At 27.0% G+C, this 15,828-nt stretch overlaps 2 protein-coding genes across 2 annotated transcripts; one reads left to right on the forward strand and one right to left on the reverse strand.

Annotated features, from left to right (window-relative positions):
- The first annotated feature begins 1,658 nt into the window (after positions 1-1,658).
- On the forward strand, positions 1,659-2,800 carry LOC101515606 (glyoxylase I 4-like). The gene is made up of 3 exons (XM_004509285.4): positions 1,659-1,899; positions 2,080-2,197; positions 2,315-2,800. The coding sequence occupies exons 1-3, from the start codon at positions 1,730-1,732 to the stop codon at positions 2,606-2,608; spliced, it is 582 nt and encodes a 193-aa protein (XP_004509342.1). The 5' UTR covers positions 1,659-1,729; the 3' UTR covers positions 2,609-2,800.
- Positions 2,801-3,531: 731 nt separating this feature from the next.
- On the reverse strand, positions 3,532-6,389 carry LOC101488361 (V-type proton ATPase 16 kDa proteolipid subunit). The gene is made up of 3 exons (XM_004509286.4): positions 6,158-6,389; positions 5,775-6,060; positions 3,532-4,011 (listed from the first exon to the last, which is right to left on the reverse strand). The coding sequence occupies exons 1-3, from the start codon at positions 6,231-6,233 to the stop codon at positions 3,879-3,881; spliced, it is 495 nt and encodes a 164-aa protein (XP_004509343.1). The 5' UTR covers positions 6,234-6,389; the 3' UTR covers positions 3,532-3,878.
- Between the last annotated feature and the right edge of the window lie 9,439 nt (positions 6,390-15,828).

Genomic DNA, 15,828 nt, shown 5'->3' on the forward strand with positions numbered 1-15,828 from the left:
AGAATAAGTTGATCGTGACCCAAATAAAATATTCTATAGTTCAAATGATTTTCATTTAATAACGTGAAGTTTTGAATTTAAAACTTTTGAATTAATATCTATACTATTATAAACGTAATTTGTTAAATTTGGTTGGAGTTTTTTCTAACTAAATATTTTTTGACCAATTCGTTTGACTCGGTTACAAACTTTTTTAGTTCAACGACTTATTTAATTCTTTCTAAAAAGTTCATCGATCTACATAATAATCAAACATGAAAATATTAATTTAAAGTCTTAAACTAAAAAAACTCTTGAAAATCTTACAAGTGATTGAATGCAACATACAACAACAACCATTCACATTTCACACCAAATATAAGAATTATGCATCGGTATATAAAATGAGGTGGTTTGGAATGGGACACAAGAATTTAAATGATAAGATCACATGCTTTATTTTGTCACTAAAAAATAACAATTGACATTTGCTAATTAAAAAAATAAGAATATACATATTTATAGAGTTAACAAAGAATGAATTAAATATTTAAAAAAAAAACAAAAAAAAACAAAAAAAAAACTAAAATAACATAAACATAAATTTAAAAATTAAAATTTGAAATAAATTTTAAAAGAGATTTATATCATAGCATTTAGAGCATATCTATTGAATTTGATAGCATTATGATAAAAACTTCGATTTATTTTGATTTTACAGTGAATAAATCGACCGCAGAAAATATTGTAAGGACTAGAAGTCGAAGGCAAAATTTATAGAAATTAAAAACAAAACTTCATAAAGACTAAAATATATTCAATGTAAATTTATAAAATGATAAAATTTAAATAAAAAATATAAATTAAATATAGAAAAAGAAAAATAGAATTTAAATAAAATATATTGTTAAATATAATAGAATATAAATCAAAACAAGAACTAAAAAGAATATATTTAAAAAAATAATAAAAATATTTATAATAAAAAAATAGAATTGACAAATATTTACATAACCTTTATAAATAGCATTTAATTATTTAAAAAAAATAGTAGTTAATTGAGCAAAAATAGATAAAATTATAAATAAAATAGTTTGAATGAAATGATAAAATTGAAAGAAAAATAGCTACTTAAAACTAAATATTCTCTTATCCATGACGGAATGATAATATTATGGGTAAACCACCATTCTAATCTTTGAAGGTGTAGGGTGTTGTTTCTCTAGTCTATGATTCAACCAAAAATTCAAATTAATATTCGAATTATCAAAATAATCCTTAAAAGATATAACTTATTATCATTAAAGTCTATAAAATATACAATTTACTGTCAAAATAATTCATAACCATTATAACGTCAGAGACTAAACTAACTGACATTTTAATTATTCGATGATTAATTTAAATTTTTTTACTAATTCAAAAACCAAAATAACATCTTATATTTTGATATTTTGAGAGATTAAAACGATGGTTAAGCTAATATAATATATTATATTATATTGATTGTGCCTCCTTGTACTTTATTCATACAGGGTTGTTTTTTGATCCTATATGACTGCACCGTAGCAACTATGCTTCCTTTCACGAAATTTCATATCAAAGAACCTTCCAGGAAAACTCCTACTTTCAAGGACAATTCCTTATCGAATTCCTTATATATATAGGAAACAACCTAGCAAATGAACTTCACTTCAAAGATAACACATAAAGAAAGTTCAGCTTAGTGAAGTGTTCAAAGGGAGAAAATATGAACATGGAGATTGAAGAAGCTGGCAGCTATGAAGCACTACCACTTCTCTCCCTGAATCATGTATCTTTATTGTGCAGATCAGTGCTGCACTCTATGAGGTTTTATGAGGAAGTTTTGGGTTTTGTTCTCATCAAACGCCCTTCCTCTTTCAAATTCAATGGAGCCTGGTTAGTTTCTATACTTTAGAAAAAACCACAATTCCATCCGAAAATACACCTTCGGAGGGTAAAAAAAATTTAATGTACTTTCGAAGTGTATGTGAAGGTGGAAAAAGAAATTCTCATTTTTATGTTTCCTATATTGTTTGAATGAGTATTTAAGGCCTAACAATTGTTGTTTTGGTGTAGGTTGTATAATTATGGTATTGGAATACACCTGATAGAGAATCCAGACAATGATGATTTTGATACCCCTATGAATGAATCACGACCCATTAATCCGAAGGACAACCATATATCATTCCAAGTAATTAACCTCTGTATTCTAGTCAAATATGAATAATGAGTAAACAAATGCAATTAAGGAACTCAACTTAAAATCATTATTCTAAATAAAAGTCTTTGCAAATTGGTTTTTGTGCAGTGTACAGATGTTAGTATAGTGAAAAAGAGGTTGGAAGATATGGCAATGAGGTATGTTACTGCTTTGGTGGATGATGAAGGAAACAAGGTGGAGCAGGTGTTCTTCCATGATCCTGATGGGTACATGATAGAGCTTTGCAACTGTGAGAATATCCCAATAGTGCCCATTTCTTCATGCTCTTTCAAGTCAGTGTCACGAGGCCAGAGCTTTAAGAAGGCTACTAGCAAGTGTGGATTCATGGAAAATGTTATGATGGAAAGCTTGAGCATGGACATGATGAACTTTGCGTTTTAAATTTTGTCTTAATGTCGAAAAAGGTGGAGAAATAACTTCCATTTTTTGTCAGTAATACCAGAAAAATGCTTGTTCACCAAAACAGGGAAAAGGTGCTGAGCATTGTTGTTAAATTTTGTGTATGTACTCAACACTATCCATAACTATATTGTATATGGGTTGTTTGAAATAATAATAAAGTTTTGAGACTAATTTGTTGCATGATACATAACTTGTAACAATTTTTTAACAGATGACTTTTTTAATCATCTTCTACCCTACGAATGAAGAAAATGACAGCACATCGAAATTGTATTGTTTAACAAGGTAGAGCTGGATACCAAAAAATTTATGAATGAGTGGATGAGGTAGTTTGGTTAATATCACCATAACCACATTGTATTGTTTGTTTAATATCAAATGACATGAAGTAGTTTGGTTTTCGGGCTGCCAATTCTACACACTTTTGATGATAATCCAAACAGCCTAGTAATATATTCACAAACCCCCTTTGAGTCTTTCGGGACGACTATGTGCATGTTTTGAATTACAGCGAGTCAATTACGATGGCACCATGATTTTGTTAAAGCTCAAAAGTGTAGCTTTTGCCAAAATCACAACGGGGCACCATAATTCTGCCAAATTTACTACTGATCGAAATATGCAATATAGCCTTGAGTTGGCAATTTCAGTGCTATCTACAAGATAGTATAATTTTGCCAATTTAACACTTACTATTGCAACTGGAACACATGTTACACAGTCATAGATGCTGTCAATTTCGTTACACAGCCATAGATGCTGTCAATTTCCACATGTTAAACTTAATTTATTTTTTTATCCCACAGTTTTCCTATTTAGTTACTTTGTATCCTGCCCAAACAAGTGAAAGATGGCTATCATCCTGAGAAAACAGAAATAAAGGAAGACATAAAGAGAGATCATATTGAATAAAATAATATAAATGAAAGGTCTGGGTTGTTTGGGAGATACATTTTGAAGAGCACAAAACGATATAATAAGTTATGGAATCAAAACAAATCAAAACAAACATCTGTCTAAGTATATAGACCTCTGATCTATTGAGCATATATAATTAAAAACTAATGATGCCCAGAGAAAAGCTTTATTCATGGTCCTAGATAACCTCAACTTTATAAGTACATAAATAAATAGAATAACATGAATAATAAAAAGCAGCAATCAGTCTACTGACATTACCAAAGCCAACTCCGCAGTGACATTCACAATATGTGGCTATGTAAACCACCACCAATGAGAAAGATAACATTTATTCAGCCCTGGATTGGCCAGCACGGGAAGATAAGATGATGCCGACAATGAGTCCGTATAATGCCAACGCCTCAGCAAAAATGAGGATGAGAATCATTCCAACAAAAAGCTTTGGCTGTTGAGCATTTGCTCTACAAAATACAATTATCAGCAGATCAAATTCCATTCATTGAAATGAAGCTTAAAATTAAACTACATCAATTTAGTCATTATTAAGTTCTGAATCAACTAGATGGAACACAAAATGCCACTTGATGCACCACATGATAACCCAATTGAATTCTCAAACTAATTATACCCAGGGATCCAATGAAACCAACAATCGACTAAATAGAGTATGATTGTAGCTGTGTACTACTTAGTTGATTAAACATCCAATAATAGATTGTGATAATGTGATATGTACTACTTAGTTGATTAAGCGTCCAACAATAGATGTTATCACAACAAAAAAGTGTGCATTCAAAACAATATCAGTAAATCAATATGATTTCTTCCAGACTTCCCAGCCAACTTAACCATTGTCATCGGCAGATAAAGGCACTGACTAGTCGACCAAACACAAATTTAACCATGTATTCCTTCAGCCGATGAAGCTAAAGCAATACATATTTTGAAGGTTATTGTGATTTCTCACTAGCTAATAATTCAGGGCTCAAAGAAAATAAACTGAAACACGAAAAACTGAAAAGAAAGAAGTTATTTAGATGGGTATCAGAATGGTTGAGTCAAACACATGAAAAAAAAATCTTAGTGAACAAAGCATTGAAAATAATAGTGATATAAGTAGTAGCAACAATAAACTTTGGACTTGTAATTCAATCAATAATAGAAAAACAACTTTTGAAGAAGTTAACCTGGTAAGAGTAGTTATTTCTTAATTGAAGTTCTGTAAACTTGCAACCACTTAAAAATTTCGTGCATTTGCAAACAAAAAAAATGTTTTGTAAAACCAGTTAACATAAGTGGCTTCTAATTTATATTAACAGCAACCGAGCATCAAAATCCACAGATTAAATGCATGAATTAACTAGCACACCAACACAAATAATCATAACAGTACAAAGTTATAAATACACTCCGCCCAAGTTTGCATATCTCAACATGTTTAGTTTTCACATTAACAAATTTGTGAACTGGCGGAAAATTTGGATAAACAACTTAGCCTGTGTTTGTTTATGCAGCAGAATGCTGTATGACCGTGTGTTCAATATCACTTCTACAATTTAGAACTTCAGTGAATTCATGTTGAACTGTGATTGGGGTGCAAAAATAGGTGACTGGTTGCAAATCCAAACACCCACTTAAGCACTTATCAAACAAGAGTTGATTTATTAAGTGTTTCTACAATCAAATAGAAAACAATAGAAAACTCATAAGCTCTTTATACCCCGTTCCGTTTCAATAAACAAATTTTTGAGTAGCTTATGAAGAGAAGCCGAAAAATAGCTTGTAAGAACATCATGAATTATTTTTATAAACTCTTAACACAAGTACTTACATCATAAGATCTATGTTATCAAGCACCACAGCACAACTATTTGACAACACAGATGGTATAAGATTAAATAAACTCTTACAACCACAAACACATTCCAAGTAGCAAGAAAACAGTTACTAAAGCATTAGTAAATCAATTTACAAGAGTAAAATAACAAGTCTATCATCCAATTTTATCAATTGTGGATCACAGAAAATAACATATTGTTCACATTTCACTTTGCTACAATACTACTATAACTCGGATTATACTAAACAGAGCATCACATAACAAAAACATTTGTTCAAATTTCGGTAGAGGATAGCGCCATATAAATAAAGTCTCACAACAACAACCACAAAGAAAAACAGTTATTAAAGCAATCGAAAGATTTGACGAGAGGAAGTGAAATACCTAACGCCGGCATCACCGACGATGCCGATGGCCATACCAGCGGAGAGACCAGCAAGACCACAAGCGAGACCAGAAGAAAGATGTGCGTAACCATCAAATAGATAATAAGATTTAGCCTTTGGATTAATTCCAGTACTTATGATAACCGCAATAATCAAACCGTAGATACCTAAGACACCAGCCATAACAACGGGTACGATCGATTTCATAACGAGTTCAGGTCTCATCACTCCCATCGATGCAACACCGACGCCACTCTTCGCTGTTCCGTAAGCCGCACCCATACCTGATGACGTACAATAATACGACATCGTTTTATTATTTAAGAGATTAGCATTCAATTCAATTCAATTCAATTCAATTCAATTGTTGTGATAACTTACAGGAGAAAACGAGAGCCGCGGCGGCTCCGAGAAAGCCGAAGAAAGGAGCAGTTTCGTCGCCACTGAATGGAGCCATTTTTCCGATCTGTTGATCTCTGATCGCTAATTCTTTCTCTCACTCGTCGGTCTACCCTTTTCTGCCTTTGATTTTGCTTCTTCTATAATCACACTCCCCTATATCATATCATTCTCATCTTTACTTATTTGCAAAATTATTATTTTATCAAAAACACCAATATTATTATTACTATTATTATTATTATTATTATTAAAATCAAATAAATCCCTAATCTCTATAAACTAAGAAACAAAATAAGTGCAGTAAACTAGTCTTTTTATACGAGTCAATAAAAATAAAATATACCATATTTGTTTTAAAAATCATTACAAAATATATATTTATATATATTCAAAATCAGTTTAAAGATATTTTATATTATTAATGCATAATTATTATATTTTTATAAAATTTAAAAATTTATTATTTATTTAACAAATTAAAATTTTGTTTTTAATTATTTCAAAACATAGATTTTAATTTTAAAATATTCAGGATAATTATTATAAATACTAGTGTGCCAACGAGCACACATGTGTCCGCTTGTTTTGATATAAAAATAATAGAATTTATAAAATTTTATACAATTATTAGTTATCTGAATAGTTTGGAAAATAAATTAGTAAAAAAGACAAAATTAGAGAAAATATATTATACAAAAACATTATAGATAATGATATTTAATTAAATTAAAATGAATAAAATAATTTAAATGAAAGATAAAATTAAACAAGAAAGCTATATCATAATATTTTGTGAGATATTTTAATATTTTTCAGAAAGAAAAAAAAACTTTTTTTGTGACATAATAATAATAATAATAATAATAATAATAATAATTAATAATAATAATTTATAAGAGACTTCTAGTTTTATGTTCTTCATCTAATCATTAGTGTCGACTATGAATGCAGACACCATTATTATTAATTTTTGTTCTAAATATTGCTTTTTAAGATTAAGATTTAATTTAATTACATTAACTTTTGAAATATTTATATACATTATTACTATATTTTTAGTTATTATAAATGGGAAAATCTCAATTCATTGTGATTTTGATTATATTATTTTTATTTTAGCATTAAAATAAAAATTTAAAAATAAATATTATTTTTCATAAATCAATGTATATAAAATCAAAGTAAGATTTAAAAGAAAGAGAGAATTTAATTCAAAAGTTGATATTCTCCAAATACTTCTTCACATCCATCAGTTAAATAATTAAGAAATAAATATCTGTACCTTTTTCGATAAAAAAAATCTATTATTCCTTCTCTCAAAAAAAATATTTACCACGCTATAAGATGTTAATATTTCTTAACACATAAATATAATAAATTATTATTTTTATTTATTAACATGGAAAAAATTGTTAAAGAGACATGCGTCTCCACCATTTTTTAATTATTATGATGCGCTACTTAAATATTTTTCAATATTTATGAATATATTTTCTTTTTATGTTTTTTATAGATTAGTTAAATATTTATTTTGTGTTTTATTTAATATTCATTTAATAATTGAAATTGAAGAGGACAGTTTCAATTTTTTATTATTAATTTTTTTGTTAGTATTCTCACGTCCATAATTTAAGTTAAGAAAGAGGATATAATTAAAAAAAAAAGAATAAATAGATATAATAATAAATAATAAAAAAAGAGTTAATAAGTATAATAATATGTTTCTAAAAAAATATAATAGTAATATGTATAAGAGAGGAACAAAAATTTGTGGAAAATAAAATGTTTTTTGGTAGTTATTTATTTCTAGTATTATAAGGTGAGTTTCTTTTTTTTGGTAGTTATTGCTTTTTTTTTTCTTTCTTATAATAGCTTATTGGCATTTTTATTTTTTAAAATTTGGTAATGGTTAAAAATAAGGAGGAACAATATTGATTTATTAATGGTTATTTTTTTTCTCATATAGGTAGTTGAAGAGAGAAGTTACTTTACTGGATATTTATTTTTTATTATTAGTTTAAATATATTTTTTATCTTTGTAAATTTCATTCGTTTTGATTTTAGTCTTTGTAAATTTTTTTATTTGATTTATACTCTTGTAAATTCTAACAAATTTTAAAAAAGTCATTTACAAATGTTTTTTTCGTAAAAAAAAATGGTGATATGACTAATTTTGGATGAAGTGACTCATGACTAGGCAATATTTAAAATTAAAATTCACTTTATTAACTCATTTAATCATTTAATTAAAAACTTTAAATTAATTAATTAATTAACAAACCAAATAAATAATAAAAACTCAATAATCTTCAATTACAACATCAAATTTTTTAATAAAAACTCAACAATCTTCATTTTCAACTCTAATTTTTTCTTCAAATTACAATTTCTAAGTATTTCCTTCAAATCACAGTTTGATGATCCATAAGAAATAATTTCTCCTTAAAGCTCTCCTTGAAAGCTTTACAAGTCACCTCAACTTGTAGTACTCCCTAACAAACTGAATCTTTTGTCCATCCAATGGTCATGAAAATTCCTTTGACTCACTTCAAAGCTCCTTTAAGATCAAAATTTTCCTGGAACTCAACATGAAGACTCTTTTGGAATTCAACAAAAGTAGTGTGAGTAGATTGAGCCTCTCGTCGATTATGGTGCCTTTCCAAAATCTCTACCAAGCGATCAATAGCATCCCTTTCATTGTTGCTACTTTTGTTGCCTTTGTTTTGGATGTTGTTGGTTCTAACCAATGAATCGATAGACATTATTTGAAATACTACTAAAAATTTAATAGTCAAAGTACACGTATAAGATAGGTAAGACTCTAACACGATCGAATACAATTGAACTCTGATACAATTATATGTGACACTTTTTATTCCAAAAAATATTTTAAAGCACAAATATAATTATATTACGGGTAAAATTGGTCTAAAAATAAAACATATTCAAGCATAAAAATATCACAATTTGAAAACATGCAAAAATAACAAACTCAACAGAGTTCAACCCATAGAAATTGTCACACTAACCAGAGTTGATTTTATACAATATCAAATTTGTTAGTCGAATAACATGTCGACAACTAAAAAAACTATTACCTACTACATTGGCATGGCAACATGCCAATTACTCAATCTATTTCTCGTTGGTGATCACTTCATATATTTCATCTCATCATCCACACACACACACATTGTGTGTAAGTAGCCTCATAGAATATGTTTCATCAAATGTATTGAATTGTTGCAAGTAATAATAAAACGATAGTACCGATTGTCGAACTCAAAGATTGCGTTATATTATCGAAATACATTTAATTACTAAAATTGAACAAAATATTTATCAATTGATTCAATAAACTTTGAAACTAACAAGAGTAATAGTATTGAACATTTATAATAAGAAAAATGTTAGAGATGAACTTCACTTTAAATCCAACATTGATTTCTAATTTGATCCTAATTACTAGATTTCTTTATTGAACTATTACCAAATTCTCTTTTTTATTCTTGCCTTTATTCCTTAGAGATAAAATCTTTAATTCCAAAGTAACATCTAATTCTTTAATAGATTTAATATTAGAATTAAGTTTTACAGTACAAGAATTCTCTTATTAAATTATTGTATGTGCACATAATAAACGATAAGAATCCTTATCATCAACTACGTCAATATGAAGTACAAGAATTCTCTTATTAAATTATTGTATGTGCACATAATAAACGATAAGAATCCTTATCATCAACTACGTCAATATGAATCCTTCTAACTCTGAGTTGATATGTCTAAAAAAGTCAACTACTACCCCACGAACAAAAGTATCTAGTGAGGGTGATTCAAGTTTCAACCGTTGGAAAAATAAATTAATTTAGGATTTGGCGTCAGTTTCAACCGCCGACACATCTAAAAAAATAATTCAATATTCGACGGTGATTTGAACTGACAAATTTTTTTTATAGGGGTGGTTATTATGTCGGTTTCACATGAACCGCTACCAAAGTTTATAACGGCAGCAATTCTTGCATTGTTTTTTCTTATGTCGGAGATCCAACTTAGGGTCGGTTTCAACTGACGGAAAAAGGCATTTTGACCTCGCTAAACATCATGTTTGTTGTAGTGCCCCAATGGTGCCCTTTCTTTATGTAATTCCTTTCTACAAAAAAACTCTCTCAAGGCTTCTTCGGCCGTCAAATTTCATTTCTATCACGACACAATCCTCTAATATGTTCTACTACATGAATGCAACACATAATAGTAGGACATAATCATCATCAATAATCACTTTTAACAACATTCAGCTCATATATGTGACTAAGTGTGCTACGACATATTGAAATTTCTCATCTTCATATCAACAATATTGAACTTTATTAACTTAATCATTGGCTAATAGTCTAACCTTACTATCTAACTTAGCATTATTAGTTAATTATTAACCTAATCAATCATTCAGACTTAATCTAAGTGATTGATTCGAAGGTTGTAGTTGATTATTATAAAACAATCGATTGATTGTATTGTTCCAATCTATTAATCTATACTTAGTCATTAACTATTGAAAGTTTAGTTTTTGAGCTTCGATAAATTGACATTGAAATGGTCTTGAACATGTGTTTGAATGTGTATGAGTTTATTTGCAACTTTGACTTTAAATATATATATATATATATATATATATCACACTAGCTAGAAATAAATAATTGTGGAACGAGATTATTATTTCAAATCTCAATCTCTTAGACATAATTTACCCATTCAACGTAACTTTCCACCACATTAAAACACATTTTATAGTATTCCTTAAGTATAGTCTAAATGACAGAAAAAAAAAAAAATTGTCGAGACATTTGATACAGTAGAATACGAATTCAAGCTCATGTTACTATAATTGGGGCGTGTTTGATTTGTGACAATGCTCTTTGAAAAGAAAAAAATAATATTTATTACACTTTTTTCTCCATTTACAAAAGTTGGATCCTTAATAGTAACTCATTGTATAATCACTAAAAAAAATACTTATTCCTTATACTTTTTTTCCATTGGTACTACACAACATCTCGAACTTTATTTAGATTTACTACTAACAGTGATTGTGAATAGAAATATCCACTCCTGATAAACATTATGATCAATTATCACCTCATTGAATGAAAAATCACAAGTTGATCAATGCTTATAATTTCACTGCACTAACAAATAATGTAGAATAGGGACATAGAAATCCCATCAAGGGGGTCTAAAATCGATTATAATCATAGTGTATTTGAGTAAGATTTTGGTGTCTGGATTCTTTGAAATGAATGAACATGCATTTTGTAGCACTTCCAATGAAATGTGAGAATTAACAATTATAAATAAAGGGTGCAAATGCAATGCAATTATAGTTTACGCCCCCTTAGAAAAAAAGCATATGCGTTGTGATTCACACTATAAAAACAGGGAGTGAAGTTGAAGGCTTTGGTGAGTAAGAAAGATCCTTATAGCTATAGGACCATAAAGGATGTCCGTTGGAATTAAAAAAAAATATGTTTATGTTTCTCTTTTTCTACGTTTTATAACAAATGTTGCTTAAGTATATATATATATATATCAAGAAATGCAAAAATGAAAAGCAAAAGAGAAATCATTTTATGAAATTATACATCTTAATTATCGATGAATTTTTCATTATTATCAATACAAAGTATAATAATTTTTTGAAAGTTGTGTATATAGTGATCATTAAGAGTAGTATAGAAAAAAGAATAATTAAAATTGTATTGAAAATTATAAATGATATTTATTTTAAATTTTTTTGTTGTTAAACGGACACTTGTTGTGAAACGGGTGGAGTAGTACTTATAGTAGTATTGTTTTTACTAAAGTGATATTTTTGTTGGATTTACTTGCTAAAGTGATTTTAGTAATAGTACAAATACAAATTTTTTATTTGAAAAAAAATATGATATTCATTGATTCAAATAAATATAATATATCGATCGATAACAACATAAATACAAATTTATTAAAATAAAAAATATGTAATCTATAAATAAACTTATAATACCTAGATTAATAGCATAAAATAGCAAAATATCAATTAATTTGATAAAATTAAAATGAGCAGAATAATCATGTTTATAGATCTTCAACGTTGAGGACACTAACTTTAACAATTGAATTTGTTCGTACTAAATCAAAGTTAATGTGTCAAATTATGTGAAAATCACTTATTTAAATAAAAAAAATATAGAGGATATACGATGCGCATAGGTGATCCCGAACAAAAAATGTCCCAAATGACTCCATTTGAAATAAAATATAAATAAATTTAATATATACTAGTATATATTTTAAAATGAAATATACAATATCAACCATTTCTCTAATATTTAATAATAATATCTCAAAAATGACTCTCATTTAATTTAATATTTTTATTTCCATCGATACAATTTAAACAAAATTATATTCGGGATCATTTGTGTTATTTAGTTAGATCTGCCATTTATCTTAAAAAAATTGCACAAAAATATGCTTGATATTTTTGTCTTTATGTTTAAGTCCTTTTTTAAATGATGATGTGTCTTAAAATACGATGATTAACATGCTACATAAGATTATATAAATAAATACACAGCCTTTTAACTTAATTACAAGTAATAGTTTAATCTTTTAATTTTCTTTGTTGATATTGTCATGTATGTTTTAAAAATCTAATGTTGTTATATTTTTTATAGTGTCCATTATAAAATAAAAATTAATTTTGTGTTCTTCATCTTAAAAACACCTTCATACTCTGCATCAAATCTCTAAATAGAAACACTCAAATCTTCATCAACTAAAGATAAATAATCCATTTTTTCTGTTTAATTTCATCTTCTCCTTTATTTGGTTTAATTTGCTACACATGGTCACTTTATTTTAATTTATTGTATTTATTATGATTGGAATATATCAATAATTAATAAAATATTATATTTTTCCACTTTTATTTATCATTTTTTGTAATTAATTTATACAAATTAGTCAAATACAATAACTAATGTAGATTTAAGGAGTATTATTTATTTATTTTTGTTGGGACCAAAGGAGTATTATTAACACTTTAATGAACCAATAATCTATTGATTAACCTCATTAGTCAACACCACACACACATATAGATATAGTAGATAGTTGGAAGGTGGGCTCCACAAAGTGGTCTGTCATCAATTCAATAATGAGGTTCGCCGCATGATTCCTGACCCACGGTCGACCATCCCGCCGTTCTACGTGGACTAACCTTCTCCACATCATTGCTATTTATCATCAATAACATTAAATAATATTAATTTTATCAAATTACTTTTATTAAATATTTATGTATTTATATTATTATAACTATAAAATAAAATATATTTTAAAAATGATATATATAATATTAATTAAAATATATAATTAAATAATAATAATAATATTTTTAAATATATCATATTTATTGTGAAAATAAAATACATATTGATGTGTGCACACAACTACTAACGTATTTGTGTATTTGTTTTTCTCAATAAAAATAATAAGAGTCATAATTTTATGTGATTATGTTAAAAAAAATATAATTAAATAAAAATAATAAATTTTTAAATAGAATAATTTAATTAAGAAATGCAATTACAAAATTAGAATTAAAAAAAACTACACTAAAATTTTATATTCTCTTATATGAAAACAAAATTATATTATATTAGTGTAACATTACTCAATAACTTTTTATAGAATAAGTGTTTTTTAAAATTTATTGTTTGATTAAAATATATATAAATTATCTTTGTAAGTTTTTAGAAAATTAAAAAATCATTTGATATATTATTCAAATTTATAAATATTTATGTTTAATATTATATAAAAGATATAATGTATAATGTGCTTTTATTGATGTCGAAAAAATATAAATAAAAATGACTTAGAAAAAGTTTTCAACTTTTTCAGAAAGTACATATTGTTAATGTATAATGTGCTTTTGCTGAGGGAGTACATATTGTTAATTAGATAATATAATAGGAAAAAATATTAATAAAATATTTTAAATTAAAAATTAACCTACACCCTTTAAAATAAAATATGAGTAAGTATATATGAAATTATATAAATAAAAAAAGATAGTTGATTACGTTTAATCTATGCAATTTTAATAACAATTAAGTCTATTATCTAAATCGTCACTCATAACTAATAAATTCGATCATTGGAAATAGAAAGTTATATTAAATGAAGAATATTTTTGAGATATTATGATTAAATATAAAAGAAGTTATTGATTTTTGTTTATATTTTGTTACAAAAGAAAGAGCTTTGCTTAATTTGCTTACTCCCTCTATCCCTATTTATATGACCTTTATGATATTTTGTACACATAATAAGAAAAGTTGATAATGTAATTAATGTGGAAAATTTGCGTATGGTTAAATTTTTTACACATATTAAAAAAAATATATAAATAAAAGAAATAAAATAGTATAATTATCAAATTATCCTTATCAGTCATTGGTGTATTTACAATTATCATCGACACAAATAGAAATATAGTAAATTGAGAATTGTGCATGTAATATTAATTAATTAGAGGGTACAATAGAAAAATAATAATAGATAATATTACATTTGAAAATTAAAATGATTATTCATTTTGATACAATTTTTATTTGCAAATGGCTCACTCATTAAATTATCCTTTATATATATATATATATATAAACGCATTTAACGTTTACTTTCCAAATTCAAACACAATTTGGTAATGTTAATTAAAGATAATTGAAAAAGAATAATAAATATATCTAAAAGTTTACAAACAATCTTATATTTAGAGATAACAATCAAATGTATCAAAATAGTCTTATAGTTAGAAACGGAAGAAGAATATTTCATTTTGAATGGAGTACTAAAAAATAATCTAAAGATAGGGATGTAGCTAAATATCACTAGAAGGAGGGTTAAATAGGGATTTTGCTGTTTAAAAATAATTTTCAAGAGATTTTATAACTATCCTCTTGCTAAGGATGGTAAGTCATAGGATGGATTTTTTCAACCCTTTAGTTTTAACTTGAGTGAAAGAGTGAGAGAAGAATATGAGAGAGACACACACAATTTTATACTGGTTCACCCAAAGATGGCTACGTCCAGTCCTCACACCCTTGTGAGATTTCACTAACGTTCAAACTGATCAACCTCACGCTGAGGATGATTACAAACTGTGTATTCTTTAGCTTCACCAAGCTTACAATCAATATTCAAATATTTCCAAGTGTAACTCACAAAGAAATTACAAAGTGGCATGGGAGTGATTGATACTTATACTTTCTCAAAGGATTTACAAAGATATAGTGTAGGATCAAAGAAAGTATGAAGTGAGGATGGGTATTGCTCTTGATAGCTTTAAGATGCTTGATCTTTTTGTGCAATTGTGTTTGTGTGTCTTATGATGGAGAGCTTGTTGCATTTTATAAGGGTCCAAGCTCTTTGATGACCGTTGGAACTCATTTCTAAAGATCCAAGGTTTTTCATCATAATTACAGAACTACCATTTAGCTTTTCTAGCCCAGGCAGCAACCATCCTCGCGCATGCACAACTATCTTGTAACTTGATATTGACAAGTCCTTGTCTATTCTCTTTTATCAGAAGTGCAAAG

Source organism: Cicer arietinum, chromosome 7 (genome assembly GCF_000331145.2).
Source record: "Cicer arietinum cultivar CDC Frontier isolate Library 1 chromosome 7, Cicar.CDCFrontier_v2.0, whole genome shotgun sequence".
NCBI lineage: Eukaryota > Viridiplantae > Streptophyta > Magnoliopsida > Fabales > Fabaceae > Cicer > Cicer arietinum.

What these genes read in the sequence shown, in the direction of transcription:
- LOC101488361 (XM_004509286.4), bottom strand. Translation starts at nt 6,233, where the DNA reads ATGGCTCCATTCAGTGGCGACGAAACTGCTCCTTTCTTCGGCTTTCTC. An exon ending in CGCGGCTCTCGTTTTCTCCT is followed by an intron (nt 6,061 to 6,157) that starts GTAAGTTATCAC and finishes GTACGTCATCAG; the next exon opens with GTATGGGTGCGGCTTACGGA. An exon ending in GTCGGTGATGCCGGCGTTAG is followed by an intron (nt 4,012 to 5,774) that starts GTATTTCACTTC and finishes TGTATTTTGTAG; the next exon opens with AGCAAATGCTCAACAGCCAA.
- LOC101515606 (XM_004509285.4), top strand. Translation starts at nt 1,730, where the DNA reads ATGAACATGGAGATTGAAGAAGCTGGCAGCTATGAAGCACTACCACTT. An exon ending in TTCAAATTCAATGGAGCCTG is followed by an intron (nt 1,900 to 2,079) that starts GTTAGTTTCTAT and finishes GTTTTGGTGTAG; the next exon opens with GTTGTATAATTATGGTATTG. An exon ending in ACAACCATATATCATTCCAA is followed by an intron (nt 2,198 to 2,314) that starts GTAATTAACCTC and finishes GTTTTTGTGCAG; the next exon opens with TGTACAGATGTTAGTATAGT.